The following is a 24,269-nucleotide window of genomic DNA, read 5'->3' as shown; positions in this document are numbered from 1 at the left end:
TGGATAGCATTAGTCATTTATTCAAATATTAACATTTTATGAGGATAGAAGAAAATTTATCTTTTGCCTGCCTCAAAGTCTGAGTATTATAGCTCCATGAAAGCCAACAATTTCCTAAAAAGGGCAAAAGATACCAATACTAGCAACATGAGACTTCAGGATATTGAATTAATGTGTGTTTTTATATCTCCCCCAAAAGAGAGAATGAAAAAACTTCTTTCTTTTCCAATAGCCCCCACATCCTACTCTGGTATCAAACTTGGAACTGGGTACATAATTGCTTCTCAATTAATACTATTGAAAAAAAGAACTACTCCCTAGGGGAAAAAAAATATCCAATAAGTCATACCTTTCAGGAAGAACTTGCTCTGAGGATCAGCAGAAATATTTTTTTTTAAAGATTTATTTTATTTTATTTTATTTATTTATTTATACAAGTGCTGGGTACAGTCAGAAGCATGGGAGGGTGAGAGAATTCACCAGAGCCAGAGCGGGGAGCAGAGCAGGCAGAAGGACCAAAGTACACTGCTGAGGGGAGCAGAGGGCGGCAGGAGAGGTCTGCGCGCCATGTGGGACCCTCCTCCGGTGGCCAGGGAGCAGCCGGGGATAAAACCAGCGCTGCAGAGGCTGCGGGCAGCTTCACAACCCAGCGCTCAACCGCTGTGCCACCGGGGAGGCCCAAGCAGAAATATTTTTTAAAGTTGGTAAGGGAGGGGGAGCAGAATATATATAATCAACTTTATGTTTCATTCCCAAGTGAGTGCATGTGGGAAATTTAGAAAAAGAAAACCTTTTTTGTCATCTTATCACAAAATGAAATTTTAAAGAACAATATTTAAATAAAGACTTATTTGTAGAATTTGGCTTTATGAAAAACTATCTTTTTCTCCTTTTTCTACAAATTAATGAAAACTGTAACATTACAGTGTCAGTCACATGGAACCACTACCTGGATACAGTTGATTCCATCTCTTCCATAAGGACACAGGAAGCTGATAGTGCAAAGAGGAGTAAATGAAAGTGGGAGCCACAAGGAAAAGAACTGAGATGCCACTCCAGGAAAGAGAAAGAGCTGGGCCAACAGGACAAAGCAGAGGTAAGTCAATGATGGCAAAGATGATGGGGAAAGGCAGACACGAGGTCGGGGGGAGTCAGCAATGGCCAAGTCTTGCCACAGCGTCTCTGTTCAGTCCAACACCTCAGAAGTTCCTCCAAGTTAATCCTTAAATAAGGAAGAATATGGGATACTATTGGCAAGACTACTCTAAGGATTTCCCTGAAGATCAGGACTACAGACCTGGTTCCCCTGGAAATAAGTCAGCCCAGAATAGTTGTCTCTGAATGACAGGGCAGAATAAGCCAGGCCTGGGTCAGGTCTGAAAATAGCTCAGAGTTTCCTTGCTGTGCAGTTCACTCACCTCGGAAGGAGGAGCAATGCTCAGAGAAATAAGCAGGGTTTTCTCTTTGATCATATTGGCTATACGATGCCCTTGCTAACATTGACTAGAGGTTAGCTAAAATTAAATGAGTCATGCACACTATTCTGACTGGGGGAGAAACTGGTGGAAAAGCACGGTCACATTATCTCAATTCAGAAAACCATACCAGAAAAACACCCAAAGGCAAGCTGCAGTGGTCCAGCACACAGGAAAACCACCTTGGAGATAAAGCTCTCAGAGAACAATGTTATGTAGCCCAGCATCCATTTATCCACCTTCGGATAACAGAATTCCCAAATCCAAAGTGGGAGATACAGTCTACTTTGAGAAAATCAACTTATTCCAAACCCCAAGGTCATAGAGACTGGCTTAGGGTTGGTTTAGATATCCTAAATGAGTTTCATATATGATCCTTTTTGGAGCTACAAAGGAAGAATTATTTCTGCTAAATGGTAGACAGAATTCTAAAGATGAGCCCCAAGATTCCTGTTCCCTGGTCAGTCAATCAAACACTAAACTAGGATTTGCAGATGTAAATAAAATTTCAACTCAGCAGACAAAAAGAGATTATTTGCATGGGCCTGACTCAATAGAATGCATCCTTTAAAACCAAGGAGTTTCTTGCAGATGGTAACAGAAGACAGAGAGACATCAAAGCACAGAGGATGTGGTACACTATGGCTGACAAAAAGATAAAGAAGCCACATGTAGGAAATGTGGGAAGCCTCTAGAAGCTAAGAATTGTCACTCACTGAGAACTGGCAAGGAAATCTGGGCCGCAATCTAACAATAAGTAACTAAGTTCAGACAACAATCTCAATGAGCTTAGATGCAGTCTCTTCTCCAGAACCCCAAAAGAGACTATCATGGACAATGCCTTGATTTCAATTTTGTGAGATCTTGAGCAGAAACTGAATTTTGTCCACCCAGATTTATGACCAATGTACCTGTGAGCAAATAAATTAGTATTTGAAAACAATAAGCTTTTGGTTATTTGTTATGCTCTAATAGACAATGAATACACACTGGAATTACTTAGCTAAAAAAATCCGTAAGGAGGAATCAACCAAAAGATAAAGCCAATATAGGAAACAGAACCAAGAGATGGAAAGAGGTGGAATTTATGACAATCCTAGGATCTAGCCATGCATGGAGCCTACCCTAATCCTATACTTTCAGCTACGTGAGTCAGTATAATCCTGTTACTATTAAAGCTAGAATGAACTGACCATTAGTCACAAAGACAAAATGCCAGATGCTGTTAAAAAAAAAAAAAAATCCCCAATCAATCCTGAACTAAGGCTCTATCCTGTGGACTGGGTTCAATAATAGAATATAGCTATTTATTCCTACAGAAATACCATTCAGTCAACTCAAAGGTCTAAAGAAGCCTCTTACTATATCTCTTTCTTCCAAAATTAAAACAATTTTAAAAGAGAAAAAAATCTCAAATAGTAAGTGCCATTTTGAGATCTGATATAGTTTAATGCCAAAGTATTTATATGTTAAACTATGGCAATCAAACCCTTAACATGGAGACACATACACAAACACACTCATATATGGTCTAAAAGGAACATTGCAAATGTGGAAATTGATCTGCCTTTTACAAAATTAAAGTATTAGAAGATTCTTTATAGACTTTAAAGAGGAAAATATATCTTTAATGTTGAGGCTAATGGTGAGCTATTACCACTAGCATAATTCAATAAATAAGAATAAATAATATGTTAATAAAAGATGAATTTTTCATATTGGATAAATGATCTCTTTCATGGCCAGCTAAACAAAAACACATGGCCCTTTGCAGAGTAAGAACTACGATGACAAAACCAAGGTTTCTTCTTGTTATTATTATTGAGCATTTGTTATGTGCTAATACTACATCTCTCTCTTAAAAACATAGAGCCTTCCAGAAAATTCTAATGGCATTCTTAAGGGATTGTTGCTTTGTGGTAAAATATAGCATAAGGCTGATTCTAATTTCACTTTGAGTCCTTTGCTTCCTCTAATTCGTCACCTATCAGTGAAGGTAAGGATACCACACACAAATGTGGAAATGTCCCAGCTATTTTTGATAAAGTTAAAATAAACTTCAAAGCAGCCACACAAGAACAACACATCTCTGAGGTGCCCTGTAGGATCAGTTAATACCTAAAATATTTCAATTCTATTCTGTAAACTTAAAAGAACTTATAATGGTGTCCTCAGAATAGAACTGTACTAACATTTGTTCCATTAAAAAAGATGCTAATTATCCTCTTGGTCTAAGCAGTCATGAAGGGAGCACAAAATGGTTTCAGAAAACTTGTGAGTGTTGGCCTATTTCAGACTTACTAATTTTTATTGATTATTGGGTAAATGGCATTCTCATGAAGCAACAAATACGAATAGAAATTCTTCCAACTTCAAAAACTATTTCTTTTTTCTGCTCTCAGAGTGAGAAAGGTGGGGGGGGGTAGCAAGATGAGAAAGGCAGTGTTAGGTCATTCTCTTCTATTCTGTGACTAGGATGTCCCTTAGTTGTGTAACTCAGTGACTTCAACTTGGAATTCACTCCTCCATCAGTGGTTCCTTCTATATTCAGTAACTCTAAAATTAGACTGATAACGATTCTAATATCTGGCCCCATAAGTCTTCACAACTTTCAACTACAATACCACTTCCATTCAACTATGGCTGATGATCTTAGAAGGTTGCCATAAAGTTCTAGGATCTCAAACCTTCTAAAATCAACCCTCATTTTTTCCATTGTACCCTAGAAGTAAACTTAGTCTATCCTCTAACTTATGTTAATATTCTAGATTCCTCTATATTCTAATGATCAACCATTCCACTTACACCTTTATCTAGTGGCCATTTGATTCTGGGGACACAAAAGAAGCAAGAAATATTTCCCTCAACAACCCCTTAAGACTAGCCACTTTGCAATCTTCACATTGACTAGAGTTGTGGGCGAAAGACTGATAGAGCATTCACTCATTTTCTCATTTCAACACTGAGTATCTGCTTCTCTGTGCTTGACACAACTCTCTTGGATAAACTTATACGGCAAGACCTCTTTTTCAGATTTATAATCTTGTTCTTTAGAAGAGAATAAACCATAGATTGGTCTATGCCATGACAAGACAGTTTCATAGCCAATAAGTCCAGGAGAGAAGGAAAATAAGGAATGAATGTAAGGGGAACCAAAGACAAATTTATCTTTCAGGTCCAGTTTACTTGAGGCTGATCTTACTCTAGAACCTTAAACTTCCAGGTGAAAAATTAAATTGAATCAAATTCTTTTTCACTCAGTCAGTACTTGCTTGGCATAGAAGTTAGGTACAAAATACCCTCAAAGTTATTTTCTTATCAAATACAAAAATATTTTTTTTTCTGTTTTTTTGTTTGTTTGTTCTGAGATGGCCTTTTCCTTCTGTAGCACAAGACATAAGGGTTAGATGGGGCAAGTACAATGGCAGAAACTAGACAGAAATCTCAAATTGATCCAGTGCTTCTGTTTGTTCCTTAGGATAATGGTATTATTTTAATCGTCAAGAGACATCAATTCTTCACTCTTGATTGTGCAGCCTCGCTCTCATGTAAAGTTGATTATCATGTCAAACATAAGCACAGATGTCATTTTTATAACACTGTTTATTTAGTATTTTCTCTCCATATCAGGCATTCCGTGATTGGCTTTGAGAAGGTTTTATGCCTGAACAATTCTGGGACAATGTGCCTCACCCTATCCCTGATGAAACCAATGACTAAATGTTGCAAGCCCTAGGTGAAAAGAGGCTAAACCTGAGAGGACTTAACCCACTTCAAAAACTGAGAACATAAAGTTTACAAATGAGAACATAAAGGAAGTTGATGGGATGCCTTATATATGTAATGTGGCATTTGGGAAAAAATTGTTTGAAAACCCAATAAGTCATGTTGTTTCAGAGAAAGAGAGATCCATTAGTTTTGTTTTTTTTTTTTAATACACTTTTTTTTTTTTTAACTGAAACCAAGACTGGGATCTATTAGGTTTTAGGATATAGAAAGGGGAAACAGTTTTTTCCCAATTTTGTCCTTTATACATCTTTTTGATCCATTGATTGTTAATTATATGGACATGGGAGAATCACTAAGACCAAAGATTAAAGCAGATGAAACATTGACAGATCTGAAATGTAGGATATTTTCCATACAGGAACTAGGAGATCCCAACAAATAAAATCCTGTGTCACACATGTATCACCATTTGGCAATAGGAGACCACGGGTCAAGTACAAGCTTAGGGAACAAACTAGAGCTGAGCCCCATCTATCTGTGACAAAGTCAGTGGAATTAAAAAGTTCAAATAGAAGTGAAAGATCAGATTTAAAATTGGGGGAAAGTATAAAGCACATATGTAAGCATCTTAAAGTTGGAAACATCTGAAAAATATTTGTGGATCAGGTTTCTAATGAGGCTTAGGAGACTTTTTCTCCCTCTAGACTTGCAAGTTGGAGTAGAAGAGAGAAGATATGGAATCGGTGGGTTCCTTTTAGAGAACTATTAATCTGGGGATAGGATGGTGGTACATAAATAAAAGAAAGGAAGAAATCAATGAAGAGTGCTAACATAACAAAAAATTCTATGTTACATTTCCATTCAGAGATTGAAGGAATACTCCTGTAAAAAGTCAGCTGCACAAATAGACCAAACAGCTCATAAACAAATTGCAATTCTTACAAAGAAAGACAATTAATAAGAACTGATCCCATTTATAAAAAGCAGAAACTACTATACAGTGGGTTACAGGAAGGAGCATGAAACTATAAGTAATGCCAAACTTGCATGAATCTCATAAACATAATAATGACCAAATGGAGACAGACACAAGACTGCATACAGTTAATTTACAAAAAGCTCAAAAATAGACAAAATAAATCTACAGAATCTGAAAAGTATTCTTTAAAAAAAAAAAATTATTTATTTATTTATACAAGCACTGGGTACGGTCAGAAGCACGGGAGGGTGAGAGAATTCACCAGAGCCAGAGTGGGGAACAGAACAGGCAGACTGACAAAGTACACTGCTGAGAGGAGCAGCGGGCGCGGCAGGAGAACTCTGTCGTGCCATGTGGGACCCTCGCAGGTGGCCGGGGATAAAACCAGCGCTGCAGAGGCTGCGGGCAGCTTCGCAGCCCAGCGCTCAACTGCTGCACCACCAGGGGAGGCCCTGAAAAGAAGTATTCTTTATTGGGGAACAGTGATAGGAAGGAATTACAAACAGGAATCTAATGGATGTTGGTAATGTTCTGCTTCTCGATCTAGGTTACACAGTTTCTGAGAATTAATCTAGCTGTACATTTATGATATATGCACTTTTATATATTTTTTTCTATTTCCATTAAAATATTAAAGCAGTGTTTCCCATCTGTGTTCCAGAGGACTATGTTGGCTAAAGAAAGGTTATTAGGGAATTCTTTCATGAAAGATTTTGGTTTTTCTTAAGTTTGGAAAATGCTTGGAAAGACCCATTTAAACACACTAAGTCCTCACTTAACATCACCATTATGTTCTTGAAAGTGCGGCCTTAAGCAAAACTATGTAACACAAAACCATACAAGAGTTAAGTCCTAATGGCATATTTCTGGTCACAAAACATCTCCAAACTTCTAAACACAGACCCCCAAAACTTCTCGTGTTAAACAATAATTTGTAGGGCCTCCCCGGTGGCGCAAAGGTTGAGCGCTGGGTTGCGAAGCTGCCCTCGGCCTCTGCGGCGCCGGTTCGATCCCCGGCTGCTCCCCTGCCACCAGAGGAGGGTCCCACATGGCACGCAGACCTCTCCTGCTGCCCGCTGCTCCCCTCAGCAGTGTACTTCGGTCCTTCTGCCTGCTCTGCTCCCTGCTCTGGCTCTGGTGAATTCTCTCACCCTCCCGCGCTTCTGACTCTACCCAGTGCATGTATAAACAAACAAACAAATAAATAAAATAAATAAAACATGCCTCTATAAAAAAAAAAAAACAAAAAAAAACAATAATTTGTATTCATTCATTCATTTTCCAACCTGCTTACTCTAGTTCAGGGTTGCCTATTCCATCAACTGAGGGCACAAGTCAGACACCAATGCTGGACAGGATGCCCTTCCATCACAGGACACACTCAGCTGTCCATCCACACTCACTCACTCACTCATCTTATATTCACCAGTAAACCTAACGTACACATCTTTGGGATGTGGGAGGAAACTGGAATACCCAGAGAAAACCCACACAAACATGTGGAGAACATGAAAATTCCAGACAATGGTTCCAGACAGGAATCAATCCCCTAACCCCTATTCCCCTATTAACATTATAACAAAATGATAGTGAATGACCTTTAGGTTATTCAAGTATCTGCTGTACATTCTCACTTTACAGAAAGTCTCCATCAATGAGTTAGAAGACATTAACTATCCCTGTACAACCCTGGATCATTCAAGGGTTGAAACCCATTCAAGGTCTCTTGAAACCCAAACTTTGGTCACAAGAGAAATCTGCATGAAAGCTGTGGATCTGCACATACAGTTTACCCCTTGATTGGAACAAAACCACTTGTGTGCACACATTCACTGTTACTAGCCAGCCTGGATCAGCAGCAAGAGTGCATACAGTTAAATTTACAAAAAGCTCAAAAATAGGCAAAAAGCTCAAAAATAGACAGAAATATTCTTTATCAGGGAACAGTGATAGGAAGGAATTACAAACAGGAATCTAATGGATGTTGGTAATGTTCTGCTTCTCGATCTAGGTTCTCATTGAAGAGCGCACACTACACATATGGTGCTGGCTGCTCATTTAGAGGCACATTTCCAGTCAGCACCCTTGCACCCATGTAATCCCAGAGCAGTAAGCTGGCACATTTCATGGAATTAGTAAATATAATAGAATAAAGGCATCAGAAAAGAGGATTTGTAAATAGAGCTTTTTTGAAAATGTGATTTCAGAATGCTCAAGTAATCTCAGCATGCTCACAGGTTTCCAGTTCACAGATCAGAATCTCTCCCAAATGCTTCAAGCCTATCACAAGTTGACTCCTATAATCATTTCCTTTTTCTTCTAGTCACTGATGTCAAAACAAATCAGTACTTCTTTACAACCATCATTGTGCTTATACACAGGGCGGGGAGTGGGGCGCAGGCAGCAAACAGCTGTGTCCTTTGATTTAGGCTCATGCCTCTTTTCTCTTAAACTCCTTTTCATTCTTGTTACTGTGAGTGAGATTGTGATGTTGAAAGTTGTCTTTGCACAGGAAAAAAAATGTGTTATTATCTTTAGGACATTTTTCCCAATTTCAACTTGGTTTAATCAGGCAGTTAGTTTATCTTTTGGCTATTCATTTCTGCCAACTTCTAAAGGGAAAAGAAAGACAATCACCTGAACTCAAATAATTTTGGGGGTGGGAGGGGGAGGAGAGATGCATCTTCAAATGACATTTTGCCTTGAAACTCGTTATTTCTCTTCCTGGCATCTGAGCATCATCATTCCTTGTGATGTTCAGCTTGGTTTGGAAAATAGGCATCAATAAAAAGCATACTACATTGCAAACACTCAATTATATCATGCTACATGGCTGACAGTGAGCATGATTATATTTGAGACTGCAAAAGTCAATAAAAAAAATACAGAGAGAGAGAAGAAGAGAAAATAAAGAGGAAATTTTACAAACGCAACTGTCACAACCAGGGTTATACAATCCTAAAGTAAAGTAGAAAAATAATTTAACAAAATGACTACTGGACTTGGTTTAGGTCCAAGACATAATGAGCAATATTGCAAAAAAGAAAAAAAATCTTAAACATATTTGCTCCAGAATGAGGAAAAATATTAGCCAAGAACTACAGTGAGACAAGTACACTTCAGAGCAGAACACTTAAAATTTTGGTGAGAAAGAATTCCTTGTACTAGAGAAAAGAATAAATTTTGAGATTGGCTAGTTCATATTTTCATAACCAGCAATGATTGCACCTACCTCATTTAAGTCCTGCTGACTTTCAAAAGCATCCTTTGGCCAGATGACAGACCTCTGGTCTATTCTATAAGACACAAAGAAAAATTATCTCCACTTAAAAGAAACCATTCAACAATGCGCATTTGAAACTTGTAGCTACAAACCTGTTCATAGCCCTATTAAAATTCTTAAACAGTGTCCCACAGCCCACAGAATAAAATCCAGACTACTTGCAATGGTCTGAAACACATCACAGTATTTGAACCCTACAACCTCCTGCCCTTACCTCCTGTCATTCTCCCTCTTGTCCGCTATACTATAGTCTCTCTGGCCTCTGCATTTCTCAAGCATACAGTGGTAGTTTCTTGGCCAACCTTCACACATGCTGTCCCTGACTGCAAGACTCTTCCCCCAGATCTTCATAAAGCTTAGCACATAAGCATCAGCTCAGTTCTTATGTGACCTCCCAGCAAGGTTTTGCTGATGTCTCTAAGTAGACAGCCCTCCCCCTCAGTCTTCATTGCACTGTCCCACTGTCCTCAGAGTCTGTCCTTAGTGCTTATCATTATCTGAAATAATATTGATTTGCATTTCCACACTACAGTGTAAGTTCCAAAAAATCAATGACTATGTCCATTTCCTTAACTGTGGAATCTTTAGTACTTAGTACAAATTTAATTGTTTTTTAGGCATTAAAAAAAATTGTTTTGGGGGCCTCCCTGATGGCACAGGCAGTTGAGTGCAGTGCTGTGAAGCTGTCCCCTCTGCATTGCGGGCTTGATCCCTGCCAGCCTCTAAGCAACCCACATGGCGAGCAGACCTCTCCTGTCTTCGCTTGCTGCTCCCCTCAGCAGTGTATTTCGTCAGTCTGCCTGTTCTGTTCCCGCTCTTTCTCTGGTGAATCTTCTCACCCTCCTGCACATCTGGCCTATACCCTGGCTCTTGTATAAATAAATAAAATCTTTAAAAAAATTGTTTTGGGGGCCTCCCCTGTGGCACAGCGGTTGAGCACTGGGCTGCGAAGCTGCCCGCAGCCTCTGCAGCTCCGGTTCGATCCCTGGCCACTAGCGAGGATCCCACATGGCACGCAGACCTCTCCTGCCGCCCCCGCTACTCCCCTCAGCAGTGAACTTTGTCATTCTGCCTGTTCTGTTTCCTGTTCTGGCTCTGGTGAATTCTCTCACCATCCCGCGCTTCTGACTGTACCCAGTGCTTGTATAAAATAAATCAATCTTTAAAAAAAAAATGTTTTGAATGAGTGAATGATGTTATAGAAAGATGTCATTTGTTCACTGAAGATAGTTTTTGGAAATTCCATCCTACCTTTTAACTAACACAAATGTTAAAATAATTGCTGTGTAATATGGTGAAGCTGGGTTTTGCCACTACATAGTTCCCAATAGATGAAAAAGAACTTAAAAGTAAATCGACTTGGAATCCATTTGGGGGGAGTTTTTTTTTTTAAAGGTTTTTCATTTAAAAAAACAAACTTCCACTACTGGCAGACGCTTAGCTCCAAATCATGATTTGTCAAATGGTTCAATGGTATCTATTACATAACATTCAAGTTTTTCTGTAGCAATTTGCATACTATTATATAATTAAGATATTGAATTATAGTTATTATCCTGATTTAAAAAAGGGCCTGCTATGTTAATGAATAATAGATCTAGCCAGTGTTAAGTCACTCATATAAAGATTTATTTTGGGACATATTATTTACAGTTATTATTCTTCCTCACTGTGAACCAAGCATAAATGTTTTCTGAATGGTCAATAAGAGTTATGATTTCTAAAAGTTAGGAAGCACATTTAGAAATGCCATGAATCTCACTTCAAAATATTCTTTTAAAAGCAAAATACTTTCAGTCCACAGGTATTCCTAAGGAGATGGTAAAACAAAATTGTGACAGTCACATTGAAGGCTACCATGTCTGTGCCAACTGGCATTTCCCTCCTTGGGTGGAGAGACAATTTGAGAGGTCAACCAGGAGCTCAGGAGAAGTTATTCATGAGAGGGAAGAAAGTGAGGAAGGTGACCATGGGCACATGCAACTATGGCTATCAATTCCCTAGCCACAAACAGTGATTTTAGTCCTTCCCAAAACAAAAAATGTCTCTCCCACAAAATGGGAGAAGTCCTCTTGGGGATGGAAATGAGCCAGTCCAGTCTAGTAACATCTAAAACTTTGGCTCATAATTTGTCTGCAACCTTGAGTTGATTACCAGTTGAATATCTATAGAGTTATAGTCACACAAGAAAAACAAAGTGAGTACTTTAATGGAAAAAATATTTGCTAGTTTATGCTTTTCAACCATAAATTTCTTGAGGGTTTTGGCACCAGCACAGGTTAAGACAAACAAATAGCAAACATGGATGGAAAAGCAGAAATACACTTTTTTAAAAACATTATTATATTATTGAGATGCAGAGATACTCATACAAATATAATCACATGACCTTCAAGGAAAGGTATTTGTAATCTCTAAGTAAACCTTCAAATCAAGTTTAAGAACAGTGGTCTAAGCATCAAAGATACTTTAATTTGACAATCTTCTGAATATCTCCTATGTGCCTGCTACAGAGTAGGGGGATACTAGTCAATAAGCAAAGTCTAGGTCCTAAGAGTCTCACAGTCCAGTGGAATCTCAAGAGAAAGATAAAACAAATTAATACCCAGCTTTGGGGCTATTTCAGTAAGTGAAGGATCAGGGCCTAGGAGTCGATATTAGAACAAGGGAGAATTAGGAAAGCACAAACAGATAAGAGGATTTTGAAGAACAAAAACAATCAAAAAGTTGTGTTGGGTATACATTGAAATTACGGAGTAAGAGATGGAGTAATCACAATTATTTCAAACTTTTATGGCTGTGACAAGAAAACTGACAGATGGTTCTTCTAAAGGAGATAGAAATATGTGTAATCTTGGTTGGGAAAGTGGGCAGCTGGCATAGGGGCAATTCGTGAATCTAGATTTAGATGTGCGAAGGTTGAGATAAGGCGGAAATAGGGAAGTGGAAATACTTGAGTAGGGCTCCCCCAGAACTGGACCCTCTACAATGAGCTCAGCAGAGTAAGGGCAGTGATAGCAACCATGACACACAGCAGACATGAGTTTTGCATCCATTTTTGTTTGCCGTGTGCGCAGAGCCCAGCATGGTACATGCCACAAGGCACATGCTTAGTACATGCCTTTCAGATGGCTGTATTAAGAGACAGAGGAAACCAAAGAGAGGGAACAAGAATGACCTTTTGATCCACCCATCACTTAATAGGTTGTATCTTTGAGCAAGATATTATTCTCTCTAAAGCCACAGTTTCTTCATCTACAGTAAAGATAATAACAGCCACTTCACCATCTAATTTATGATGTGAAGGAGAGTTTATGAATGATGCTAATTACTCACTCATGTTGGCCATATTAAAATAACAAGGATTCTATAATCATATACAAAATGCCAAAATAGAATTCTATCATGGCAATTAATGGTATATTTTATTAATAATTATTATTGAAATGTTGTGAATAAATAAGCTGGAAGAGATAAAAGTTGGGACAGCCTTACTCAGGACCAGAGAACAGGTCCTGAATTTGGCCAGTTTGGAGACAGAAGGAAGATAAACCATGAATAAAATAAAGATACATTGCTGAGTATTTAAAAAGCAAAGCAGAATACAGAAAAGAAAGAAGTTACTAGAAAGAAGCGGGTTGAGAAGAACTTAATTTACCAGGCCATGCTATGCTAGGCTGGAAAGGCAGGCAGTTTATTTACATTATTTCATTTAATACTCATGGTAACCATGTGATATAGCATTATTACACCTGTGTGACCTAATAGGAGATAGGGCAATTAAATAACTTTATTTCTTCATTAAATAAATATTAAATACCAACCACATGCCAGCTTGTAGGTGCTAGGAACAAAGCAGCAAATAAAGTCTCTGCCTTTGTAGGACTTACATTCTTGTGGAAAGAGAGAACCTAAAAAAAATATGCCAGACTAATAGTGTAGCAGATCCTAAGTATTATGGAGGACAAGAAAGCCAGTGCAGGGTGTGCAAGAGAAAAGCCCAAGTTCACACTGTTGGAAAATCTCAAAGTCACTTGGAGTTCATGGGGATGGAAGTGGGAGTAAAAGGCCACTGGAATGAAACAGATAAAGGTCATGGCAGGAGGGGAAAAAAGAAGATGGTTCTCAAGAGAGAAGTTTAGCAAACAAGACAAGAATTAGAACAGCAGCTAGGTGTTCCAAGTTCCTTTCTTTTAAAGATCTTTTAAATTGCTGCTTGCACCACTGCCTGGAAGCAAGGAAATAAAAAAATGAGTCACACAGAAACACTCTCTCCAATTCCTTTACCTCTCTTCATCCAAAACAACAGGAGAGTAGCCATCACATCTCTATCAAAACATGCTTCTGGAAGAGACAATGATGAGTAGGCCAGTCAGAGCTCTCAGGCAATGCCACCACAACCCTGCCCTCTAGTCCAGGCCCAGGTGAGGAAATGCACCCTGTGCACCTAAGTCCCATTAGGGTTCTTAGCACCGCACAGGGTGTGATGCCTGCAAAAAACAGTACTGTGGCCACCACTGTTACTGGTAACCATTATCACTGCTGTTGCCATGACAGAATTCCAATGAAATCATTTCTCAACAGAAAAATGCAAAACGTAAATTACATGCTAACATTTAAAGAGTTTTTTCCTGAACTACAAAATCATGGGTGGCCCATTCAAATGCAACTTTGCTAAAAATTGCTGGTATTCCCACATTGCTGAAACCCTAAAGCATGGGCTAAGCTAGTCCATAGGTTATGCTGCAGTGGCCTTCCCTCAGGAGGTATACTGGCATGCAAAACGGCAAAACCAACAAAGCATGAAGATATTTTTCTTGACCTAAGGCTAGTGTCAAACCACAGATGTAACAACGTATGAAGCAGTTCGGTAGTGCAGGATTTTTAATTTATATCAACATTTCAATTATCTATAATTAAAAGAGCAGGTCAAAGTGTTTCCTATCTCAGTGAAAAAGCTTTTCCATCTAGCCAGCTGTTTCTCCAAGACATCTGAGAGTTATCTGACACTCTCCTTTCCCTCAACCAATAGCCAATCTATTACCCAAGTCCTTCAATTTTTTATCCCAGATAACTTTGGCATCGGCCCCCTTCTTCCTACCTTCACTGAAACCACCTTATGCTTTCTGGACTGCCCTCTCTGGTCCAACTAATTTGCCTTCACCCCCCCTAAACCATTCTCCTCACAACACTTTGAAAAAAAAAAAAAACATTCTTTAGTTTTTGTTTTTTTTCTTTTTATTTATATATATTTTTACATCATGTTCATTTTTAAACAATGTCTGCTTTCTTTTCTCAGGTGTAGTCCCCTCAGAACTTCCTTCCCCAATGCACCCGTGCACCATCACCATAATACTCTGTGCTCCTCCCTGCCCCCCTCTGCTCCTTCTCCTTCCTCCTCCCCTGCAGGATGTTTCTGGTTTATAATTGTCTGTTTGTTTTTGTTTTGTTACAAAAAAAAAAAAAAACAGCATTTTTAAAGCATCCTATGACATGCTGAAGGACTGAGCATCTGTCCAACTCTTCAACCTCAACTCCCATCAATCTCCCTCCCTGTGCTCTCACTGCACTGACATCCTTCAGTTCCTTAGATCCACTGTGTTCCTTCCCACCTCCCCATGTGCTTTCCTGGGCCTGTATTGCTCTCCCCTCTCTACTTCTCTCCAAATTAACTCATTCATCCTTTGGATTGCATTTAGCTCCCGATCAGGTCTCCCTTTTGCATGATCTTACTATATTCTGATATCCGGCTTCTGCTGTGGAGCACATCTCAGTCCCTAATGCTGTATTTGCGTAATTATCAGATTGCCTCTTTCTCGTGATGGTAAGCTCTATGAGGCAGCCAAATGAATGTTTAACATTTTATCTCTAGGACTAATTCTGGCATTAGGCGCATAGTAGGCACTCATGTTTGTTGAAAAGGAATTGTTCTTGGGTCATGGGCAGCTGCTAATTCAGGTAAATTCCTGAGTGTGTGCAATGATCATGTTAAAACTCATGCTCCCTCCTCCACCTGCAGCAGGCCAGCAGGACTTGCAGCATGAGGTGGCTCATTCTGAAAAGCAATATTTTTCCCCAGACCTGCTAAAGATTAGCCAGTGGGGCTTTCTAATCTACACTTTGGAAAACTTGGGCAGAGAGTAAAAGGAGAGTATCCAGCACACTTCCTAGTGCCTCGCAGAGAGTCAGAACATTAAAGCTGAACAGTGCCTACCATGGATCACATTCTAAGAGTCCAAGATACTCCAACCACATCAAGTGTTGATCCTTTATATTAGAAAGCAACAGGGGAGGCACTCACGTATACCTGGAAGAATGCTGGCTGGCTGTGTGACTGCTGCTTCCTGAAACTCTTTTGAAAACAAAAGGTATATCCCAAGAGGACAACCTTCTGAGCAAAACATTCTTTATGTATAAACAATAGCTCTATATGCAGACACAGAGACGATGCCAATAAATTCCAGTAATATTAGCAACAATAATAATCCTCAATACCAGTAAAGATCAGGTTCCCTTCTCTGGGAAAGGACATTATTTTATTGGTTTTTACCAAAGTACTATGTTAAAGGACTGAGGTCAAATACTGAACTTTAAACTTTATTTTTTTAAAGATTTATTTATTTATACAAGAACTGGGGTACAGGCCAGCTGTGCGGGAGGGTGACAGGATTCACCAGAGACAGAATAGGCAGACTGACAAAATACACTGCTGAGGGGAGCAGTGGGCAAGACAGGAGAGGTCTGTTTTGCCATGTGGGACTCTGGCTGGTCGGGATTGAACAGGCGCTGCAGAGGCTGCGGACAGCTTCACAGTGCGGTGCTCAACCGCCTGCGCCACCAGGGGAGGCCCTGATCTTCAAACTTTAAAGAAATGGAGACCCAGTTTAAAATGACTCCTCAAGGGACCACTGACAGAAAACAGAATTAGAAGCCAACAAATGTTCGTCAACTATCTATATGTGCAGTTCAATGAACTCCTCTAGAGGAAGAAGGATGCCCTGTTCATGAGCAGAGCATGGATTCATCATAACCTGCTTTCCCACCTCCCACCTTATACTCAGAAGATTAGACTCAACCAGTGTTATTAAAAAGAGTCCTTAACCCCACACATACTGAATTGGAATTTCCAGAGAAGTAGGTTGCTAACATGTATTCAACAAACATGCTAGAGGATTCCCAGTTGGGAATTATAATTCTGAAAATCCAGGTGTAACAAAAACTAAGAGCAAACAATGGCTAAAGGGCACAGGTAGGGGACTTCTGTGAGAACAGAGCCCTGGCCTCTCAGGGGACACATTTCTGAAGGGCTATATACCGAGAGGCTGTATGAGAAACTACAAATACAAGATCACCCAGGACACTGGAATAGATACCACTTTTCACAAAAACTCATGGGGCTGAAACTGAGCCCCCAAACAGCCAGATCCATGTCAATTCTCAGACAATGGTGAGCCAGGGAAACTTCAAGATATGGGGAGAGAGAAAAGGTGGGAGAGTACTCATCTTGTAGGGCAAACACCCCATGAACAAAAAATAAACAGTTTGGTATAGGACCTTGAGGGTAAAGGACCTTCTAGCAGCGGAAGTCCTAATAATGCTCTCATAAATAATGATGATAGCAGTGCCTGGGTTGCTGAGCAGGTGACAAAGCACTTTGCTTGCATCATCTCATTTATTCCATTCACTTAATAAATAATTGCTAGACACCTGCTCTCCGTGCCAGGTAGGCCTCACCCAGGAGACAGTGTTGTAGACAGTTGTACTCTCTCTCAGTATCTCCCCTCAAGTATCAAGTTTCTTCATTTTTCTGTCTCAAGGTTTTTACAAAGCAAAGCTGCTCCTTCAGCTCAGAAGTGAGAGAGTTATTGCTCTAGAGTTATCTCCTCTCTTAGTCAACAGTAAAGGGATTGTGTGGATACACACTGAAAACCTCAATTTTCAGAGGGATATCATCTGAGGATTCTCTATGTGATTCCTCAGTGGCCCCAGGGAATCTCTAATGGGCAATAGTGGTAACCTCAGCTGTGCACCTGCTGTGGACTCCTTCTCCTTCCTGGAATCACCTCCCAAGGCCTCCTATTAGGCTCTCCTTTCAGGAGGAACCAAACATAAGAAATTAAGCGATGTGACAAAACAGACAAAATCTGTGTATGTATGGAATTGGGGAGAGAGGTAGACATAATTCTGCAATTGAAAATTTAGTTCAGAAACAGATATGGTGAAGGGCACAGGACATTACAAGTGGTATACAAGGGGTGCTAATTTAAATGACAGGTCAATGCTTGATGAATATTAAATACTAATTACATTAGCTCGGTGATAGCCAATCTTCCAACATTCTTCTTAATTATGAATCAGGATAGCTCTAGGAGTGAAAAAGGCACAGAGCACTTGATTGGAAATAAACAAGCCTAAGTACTACCTGTTCCCAATTAAGGGTTTTGTTTCTTTCCCAAAAGGAAAGTTTTTCACTTGTCCCCTTTCCTCTGTCTTCATTGCCACCCTCACCTCCCATATGCATGTAGTAAGCTTGAAAATGTCTCTGCTTCCCATAAAACACACTACCCAGAGTGGTCTCTGTAAAATGTAAATCTGAGAAAGTTACTCTCCCGTTTATAACTTCTAATGACTTCCGTTTGGACTTGGATAGAATCCACGCCTGGCTACCCGACCTGTGCAGTCTGGCGATTGCCAGGTTTTCTAAAGTCATCTATTCTCTCTCTGTAGAGCCACTAACTCCAGTCTTATGGATCTCTATCTGTGTATTGAGTAAACCAGCACCTCTGGTTCTGCTGTAGTGCTGGTTTATAGTAAGAAATAAGTATTTAGCCCTTGTCCCATTCATGGCATAGAGCTCCTAAAACCTTTGGGATTTCTAAGTGATGAACACCATAAAGGTACATTTCATTTTGGGCCAAACCTAAGGATGGGGGCTAGTTGCCAGGAGAACCAACTTTGTGATTAAAGGGTTGCAATTCGGGCCTCCCCGGTGGCGCAGCGGTTGAGCGCTGGGTTGCGAAACTGCCCGCAGCCTGTGCAGCGCCAGTTCGATCCCCGGCTGCTCCCCGGCCAGCGGAGGAGGGTCCCACATGGCGCGCAGACCTCTCCTGCCGCCCGCTGCTCCCCTCAGCAGTGTACTTCGGTCCTTCTGCCTGTTCTGCTCCCCACTCTGGCTCTGGTGAATTCTCTCACCCTCCCGCATTTCTGACTGTACCCAGTGCTTGTATAAATAAATAAATCTTTAAAAAAATAAATAAAAAAATAAAGGGTTGCAATTCTCAGTCCCAACCCTCCTGACCTCAAGGGAAGGAGAGAGGTGCTGGAAGCTAATTCACCACTGACGGCCAATGATTTAATCAACCATGTCTGTATAATGGAGCCTCCATAAAAACCCCAAAATATAAAGTTGAGAGTGCTTCTGTGTTGTTGAGCACAGGAGCATTCATGGAGAATGGTGTGTTATACCTGCCAAACTTTCTCCATACCTTGCCCTATGCAGCTCTTCTTTTTTTTTTTAAAGATTTATTTATTTATACAAGAACTGGTGTACATCAGAGGCACAGGAGGGTGAGAGAATTCACCAGAGACAGTGCAGGGGGCAGAACAGGCAGACGGACTGAAGACACTGCTGAGGGGAGCAGCGAGCAAGACAGGAGAGGTCTGCCACGCCATGTGGGTTTCTCCTTGGCTGGCTGGGAATTGAACCCCACTGCAGAGGCTGCGGACAGCTTCACAGAGCGGCGCTCAACCCTCTGCGCCACCACAGAGGCCCTATGCAGCTCTTCTATCCTTCCTGAGTGTTGTCATCCTATAATAAACTACTAATCTAGTAAGTAAAATGTTTGAGTCCTATGAGCTACTCTAGCAAATCAATCAAACCCGGAGGGTTATGGGAAACCCTGATGTATAGCCAATTAATCAGACACACATTACAGAACTGTGATTGGCAGGGGGCAGTCTTATAGGACTGAACTCTTGTGGGATCTGACAGTATCTCCAGTTAGATGGTGTCAGAACTGAGTTCAACTATAGGACACCCAGCTGGTATTAGAGAATTGCCTAGTGGTGTGCAGAAGTCACCCGCACATCACCCGCCCATCAGAACTGGGAGCAGAATAGGGCCAATTTTCTTCCAGAAAAAGTTTGTGTTAAGATTCTCATTCTCATTCCACTTTAAAGCAAACAACAAATCCTATCCATGCCTTCAACACAAAACCATCCTTACTGATGGGGTCTTGGCACAATGTGAGTAAAACTTGGATCAGTGTCCATCTGAGGGAAAACAGGTGAGTTAATGAGCAGAGAGGCAAGTCAGGGAAATACTAGTTCCCTTCATGTTTTTGTCTCATGAAGGCTGACCTTTTTGCAAATTACCTTAGAGGTGGTTCTTCCCCCATCAGTTCCAACTTCTGCCCAGGTCCCCAAGTCACTCCAGCACTATACTGATTTTTCTGCCCAGCACTTTTCATTTTCAAACCACTTCTGAAAACAACCTTCCTTTTCCTAAGGGAATCAGTGCTCAGCATACACATCCCAGGGGCTCTAGAAAGTGTGTTTGGATTGGTTCAATAGGCAGGGTGTGGCCAAACTTGTTTGCTTATGTTTGTGTTCAATTCAATGAAGACTTTGTAGAAGAACACTTTCAAATCTGACCTTACTCTAACTTCCACCCTTTCGAAACCCTTCCCCATTTGAATGAGCCTTGGAATTTCCTTTGTCCCTGGCATCCACAGGTTAACAGGGTTCCCTTGGTAGGAACTCGATGCTAATGGACCCTGAGAGGCTTATGCTGCTCAAAGTATGTGAAGAGATTTTCTTCTGCTGTTACTCACAGAGTAAAACATTCAAAGAGGTATCTAGAACACAAATTCTGGTTTAAAGCATGACCAGACCTTCTAAAAATCACCTTTAATATTTTCATTATAGTCCCAACTGGTCCAAACCATAAAAGTCACAGGTAACTTTAAAGGTTCCCGGAGCTAACAAAAAATATATACTCTCTCCTAACACTCTATTATTCCTAACTACCTTACACAAAGATATGACAGTTCCAAAAACGCTTATTTTAATGTGATTGTAAAGACCTTAACAAATTAACTGTGGGTCTATGTTCTGTGCAGTGCCTATTATTTTTTCATTTATAAACAATTTCCCAAATTTCAAATGTAACAGGGTCTACACAGGGGGAAATATTGGAAATCAAAACCACAAAGAATATTTTTTAAATCACCCCCAGTCATCCTACCTAAAAGTTACCACCAACAAAATACTGGTTTATGTTTTTCAGTTTTTGTTTCTGTGTACAATTCTATTTTAAACAAAAATAAGATCATATTGTAATATTGTTGTGTAATTGCTATTTTCCCCATCTATAAATAGATCATGAACATGTGCCCATTTTAATACTTTTGTAAAAAACAATAAAAACAAAAACAAAAAAACATAGCTTTAAATATCCATCATGCAGATTAGCATTTTTTAAGGGGAAGATTAGGAGTTAGTAAGCCCCCTAAGGAGCATTTAGAAAACTGGGGGCTATTTTGTGATTGGCACAGAGTCTGGAGGTACCACTGGCATTCTGTGAACTAAAGTCAAAGATGCCAGAGCCGTGGGAAGTGTGGGCCAGTTCCATCAACGCAGCAGGACTGCCACATGTCCTCTGGGAATGTTACAACCAGAGGCACTCATCCCTCAGTACAATCTGAACTAGTAAACTATGAGGGTTAGTGGATAAAATATAAACAAATATTTAGAATATACAAGTATGAAGGAAGATATTGAATTGAATTGTCTCAAATACTCTACCCAGAGGTCCTATCCTATGATTCCATCACATTCAGAAATTTAGCCATGTGACTTTCTCTCTAGTTCTCTCAAGTTATAAATTGTTCATTATATTCTCTGCTGCCATGGTCAGATAAAAATTTATATCCCATGTCTCATTTCAGTTAATCATTTCAAATCTTATGCCTAAACAGCTTTCATCATCACTCACAAAACAAGGAACTACAATGGTTACACATTAAAATATATACAAATATAAATCCTAGAAGCTATCAAAATATCAAATGCTTTGGAGTTAAATGAATGATATCACTACAGAATGGAATAATTCATAGTCATTAATATTTTAGAATATTTTTCTGGTTAAATACAATATTAAGACAAACAAGTAACACAGAAATGTGTGTTTCAGATTTTATACATTTCACGTATATGTGAAAATATATGTACAATAATAAATGTAAAAAATTCACAGTACCATTATATGTGGCATGCATGTGTGTATGTACACTTGTGCAGACTATTTAACATAAGTCTTGTAAGGGAATAATCCTGTTGATGAACTGAAACAAAAACACTGGAGTAGCCACTGCCGCACTGGGAAGATGAAGAGTAAGTTAAAGAATAGCCTCATTCCCTTGGCCTCGGAAACAATGAACACTTAACCAGCTGGCCAAAGTTCTAAATTAGGGATAAGTTTATACACTGTCTGTTATAATTATTATTAAAATTTCCCTCTTAAATCTATTCCATGTTAGGCCAAAAAGCTTTTCAAGATGCTGAGATAGTAAGGATGGTTTCTTACTTGAACGCCTAGAAATATTTCCAACACTGGGAAATAACAAAACCAAAGTTTGTGAAACATGTTTCTAATAGAAAATTGCATGTTAGAGTATTTGTTATGAAAAATACAATTTGTTAACTTTAGCCATAAATTAACTCAACAGCCATGTGATAATTAACCCACGACTTTATTACTCAGCCTCTGTGAAAAGATTATGTAGTCAGAATGCATTCTGAACTAGTTTTATACTCTGGCATGAAATAGTGCTTTTAACAGATTCTAATTCTAATACATCAGGAAGCCCCTCTCATACACAATTCTTTTTTATGCCAACATGAAAACAATAACAAAAACACTTTTAAAATATACACTATAATGGTGATAATGGTTTTATCTAGGTGGTTAAGTCTACAAGAAATTATTTTCTTGGAATTTTCTATATTTACCAATATATCTGTGTTTCACTTACTTTATTGTTATTTTTTGAATGAGAAAAGAGGATAAAGGTCTCCCTTTTTTCTTTATGCCTAACCAGTGTCCAGAGAAAAGGCTATCAACTTATCAAATGACCAAGGGCAAACCCCCTTTTAAAAGAAAGAGGGTCTTATTGCCAGAATAATCAAATATAGACTGATTCAGTAGTTCAAAGCTTTCGTGTATGATTTTTTGTTACTCTGCAGCAAGGGGGAATATTATTTTTCATCAGTGACTATAAGAGTAATAAGTCATTCCATGTCTAATCCTTTGAACATCTAGACTGTTGAGCATTTTCAATGTTGGAGCCAGAATGGGCCTTGGAAATTCTCTGGCCTAAATTCCTGCGAGGGGAGCAGATTCAGGGATTTCAGTGAAGTTAAACAATGTCACCTGATAGATACAATAGATGACCCTGCATTTCTTAATTTAAATGTTCTTTTCAGTCTACCAGATTTTATTTTCTGTACTGTGGAGCTGAAGGCAGGATGCAGAGGTGGTTTGGAGATGGTGGGGGTGAACACTGAAGGACTGCCTTTGGTATGTGACCCCTATATTACCCAACCGTATACCAGACTCTCAAAACATTGTCAAGACAAGCTTTTATTTTTTAAATCATTACCCTACTCATGCCCATCCCCCTTAAAAAATTTGAGCTATGAGCACATAAATGAGAAAGAACATGCTAACAACATGTACTCCTGGTCTGGTAGAGTCCACAGTTCAAGAAAGCAGAGCATGTTTTCTGTATTATTAAAATTCTCTGGATGTTCAGTCTCTTACTAGATCTTTCTCTTTTTAGCAGCTCTCATTAAAACTCTACTTTACTTCTATGAATTACATTTAAATAATAAACAATTAGCTATTAAGACACACAGGAGTTGTCTCAAAAACAAAAGATGAAAGGACCTGTCTCCCACGTAAAAGTTGTAGCCAACAAAACTTCCTCTTTCCATAAAGCAACAAAGCTTCTCTTTCATATGGAATGCTGCAAATATAGTTCTAACCATCAGTGGCCATTATCCTTGCTAATACCCCAATCTTTAACTCCCTGTAAGTGGGGACTTTCAGATGAAGAGACTAATGAACTCCACTTTGCAAATGAAACCACCAACTTAATTAGTAGTAGCACAATGCTATGGAATAGCTCCCATTTATACAGACACAGTTTTTAATGACATTAAAGGTTTAATGCTGTCATAAATTTTAATACAGTATCTTAAACACAAGTGAGCTAATCACTCTCAAAAGTAAATTTACATAGCGGGTAAGAAATCCCCGACTTCATTAGTATTCTCTACATTCATAAATTCACTTTTGTCATATCTAAGGGTTTACAGTAATGGCACTGGCATACGCTATAAAAATCAATCAAACTGATGCATATTCATCAAGTGGCTCCTCTAAACAGATTGATGGTGCTTGTCTAGGTTCTATTACCAGGGAAGTGAGGTCTTAGCATATCACAACTTTTCTGGATATCAAAGTATAAAATGAAAGTTGATGAAAAGATTACTAAGGCTTCATTCTTGCTCTAACTATACACAGTTCTATAATTTTACATATTTTGAAAAACTCCCAAGTATTGAGGAGCATGCCAGAGTAATATAATATATAACCCTTCCACAGAGATGCACTGAAAATCCAAGTTAAAATATAAACAAGTCATCTCTGCAAAGGAGACAATTAAGACTTTATGAGCCATCACCTTATTAGGGCTTAGTGCCAGGCAGCTTGAGTCCCCAAGAAGAGCAGTTGCTG

At 39.3% G+C, this 24,269-nt stretch overlaps 1 protein-coding gene across 5 annotated transcripts in view; it reads right to left on the bottom strand.

Moving 5' to 3' along the window:
* Positions 1-24,269, bottom strand: part of FAM13C (family with sequence similarity 13 member C) — a 127,534-nt gene that overhangs the window by 53,263 nt on the left and 50,002 nt on the right. For all 5 annotated transcript variants that reach the window (XM_037497961.2, XM_037497958.2, XM_037497959.2 and 2 more), the window contains one exon: positions 9,416-9,479. In XM_037497961.2, coding sequence (XP_037353858.1) covers positions 9,416-9,479 — 64 coding nt within the window. The remainder of the gene's footprint in view (positions 1-9,415; positions 9,480-24,269) is intronic.

This window comes from Talpa occidentalis, unplaced genomic scaffold (assembly GCF_014898055.3).
Source record: "Talpa occidentalis isolate TD23 unplaced genomic scaffold, MPIMG_talOcc4v2.1 talOcc4.8, whole genome shotgun sequence".
In the NCBI taxonomy this organism is placed as follows: Eukaryota; Metazoa; Chordata; class Mammalia; order Eulipotyphla; family Talpidae; genus Talpa; species Talpa occidentalis.
The sequence above is the reverse complement of the archived record's forward strand: the minus strand, read 5'-3'. Positions and strand labels throughout refer to the sequence as shown.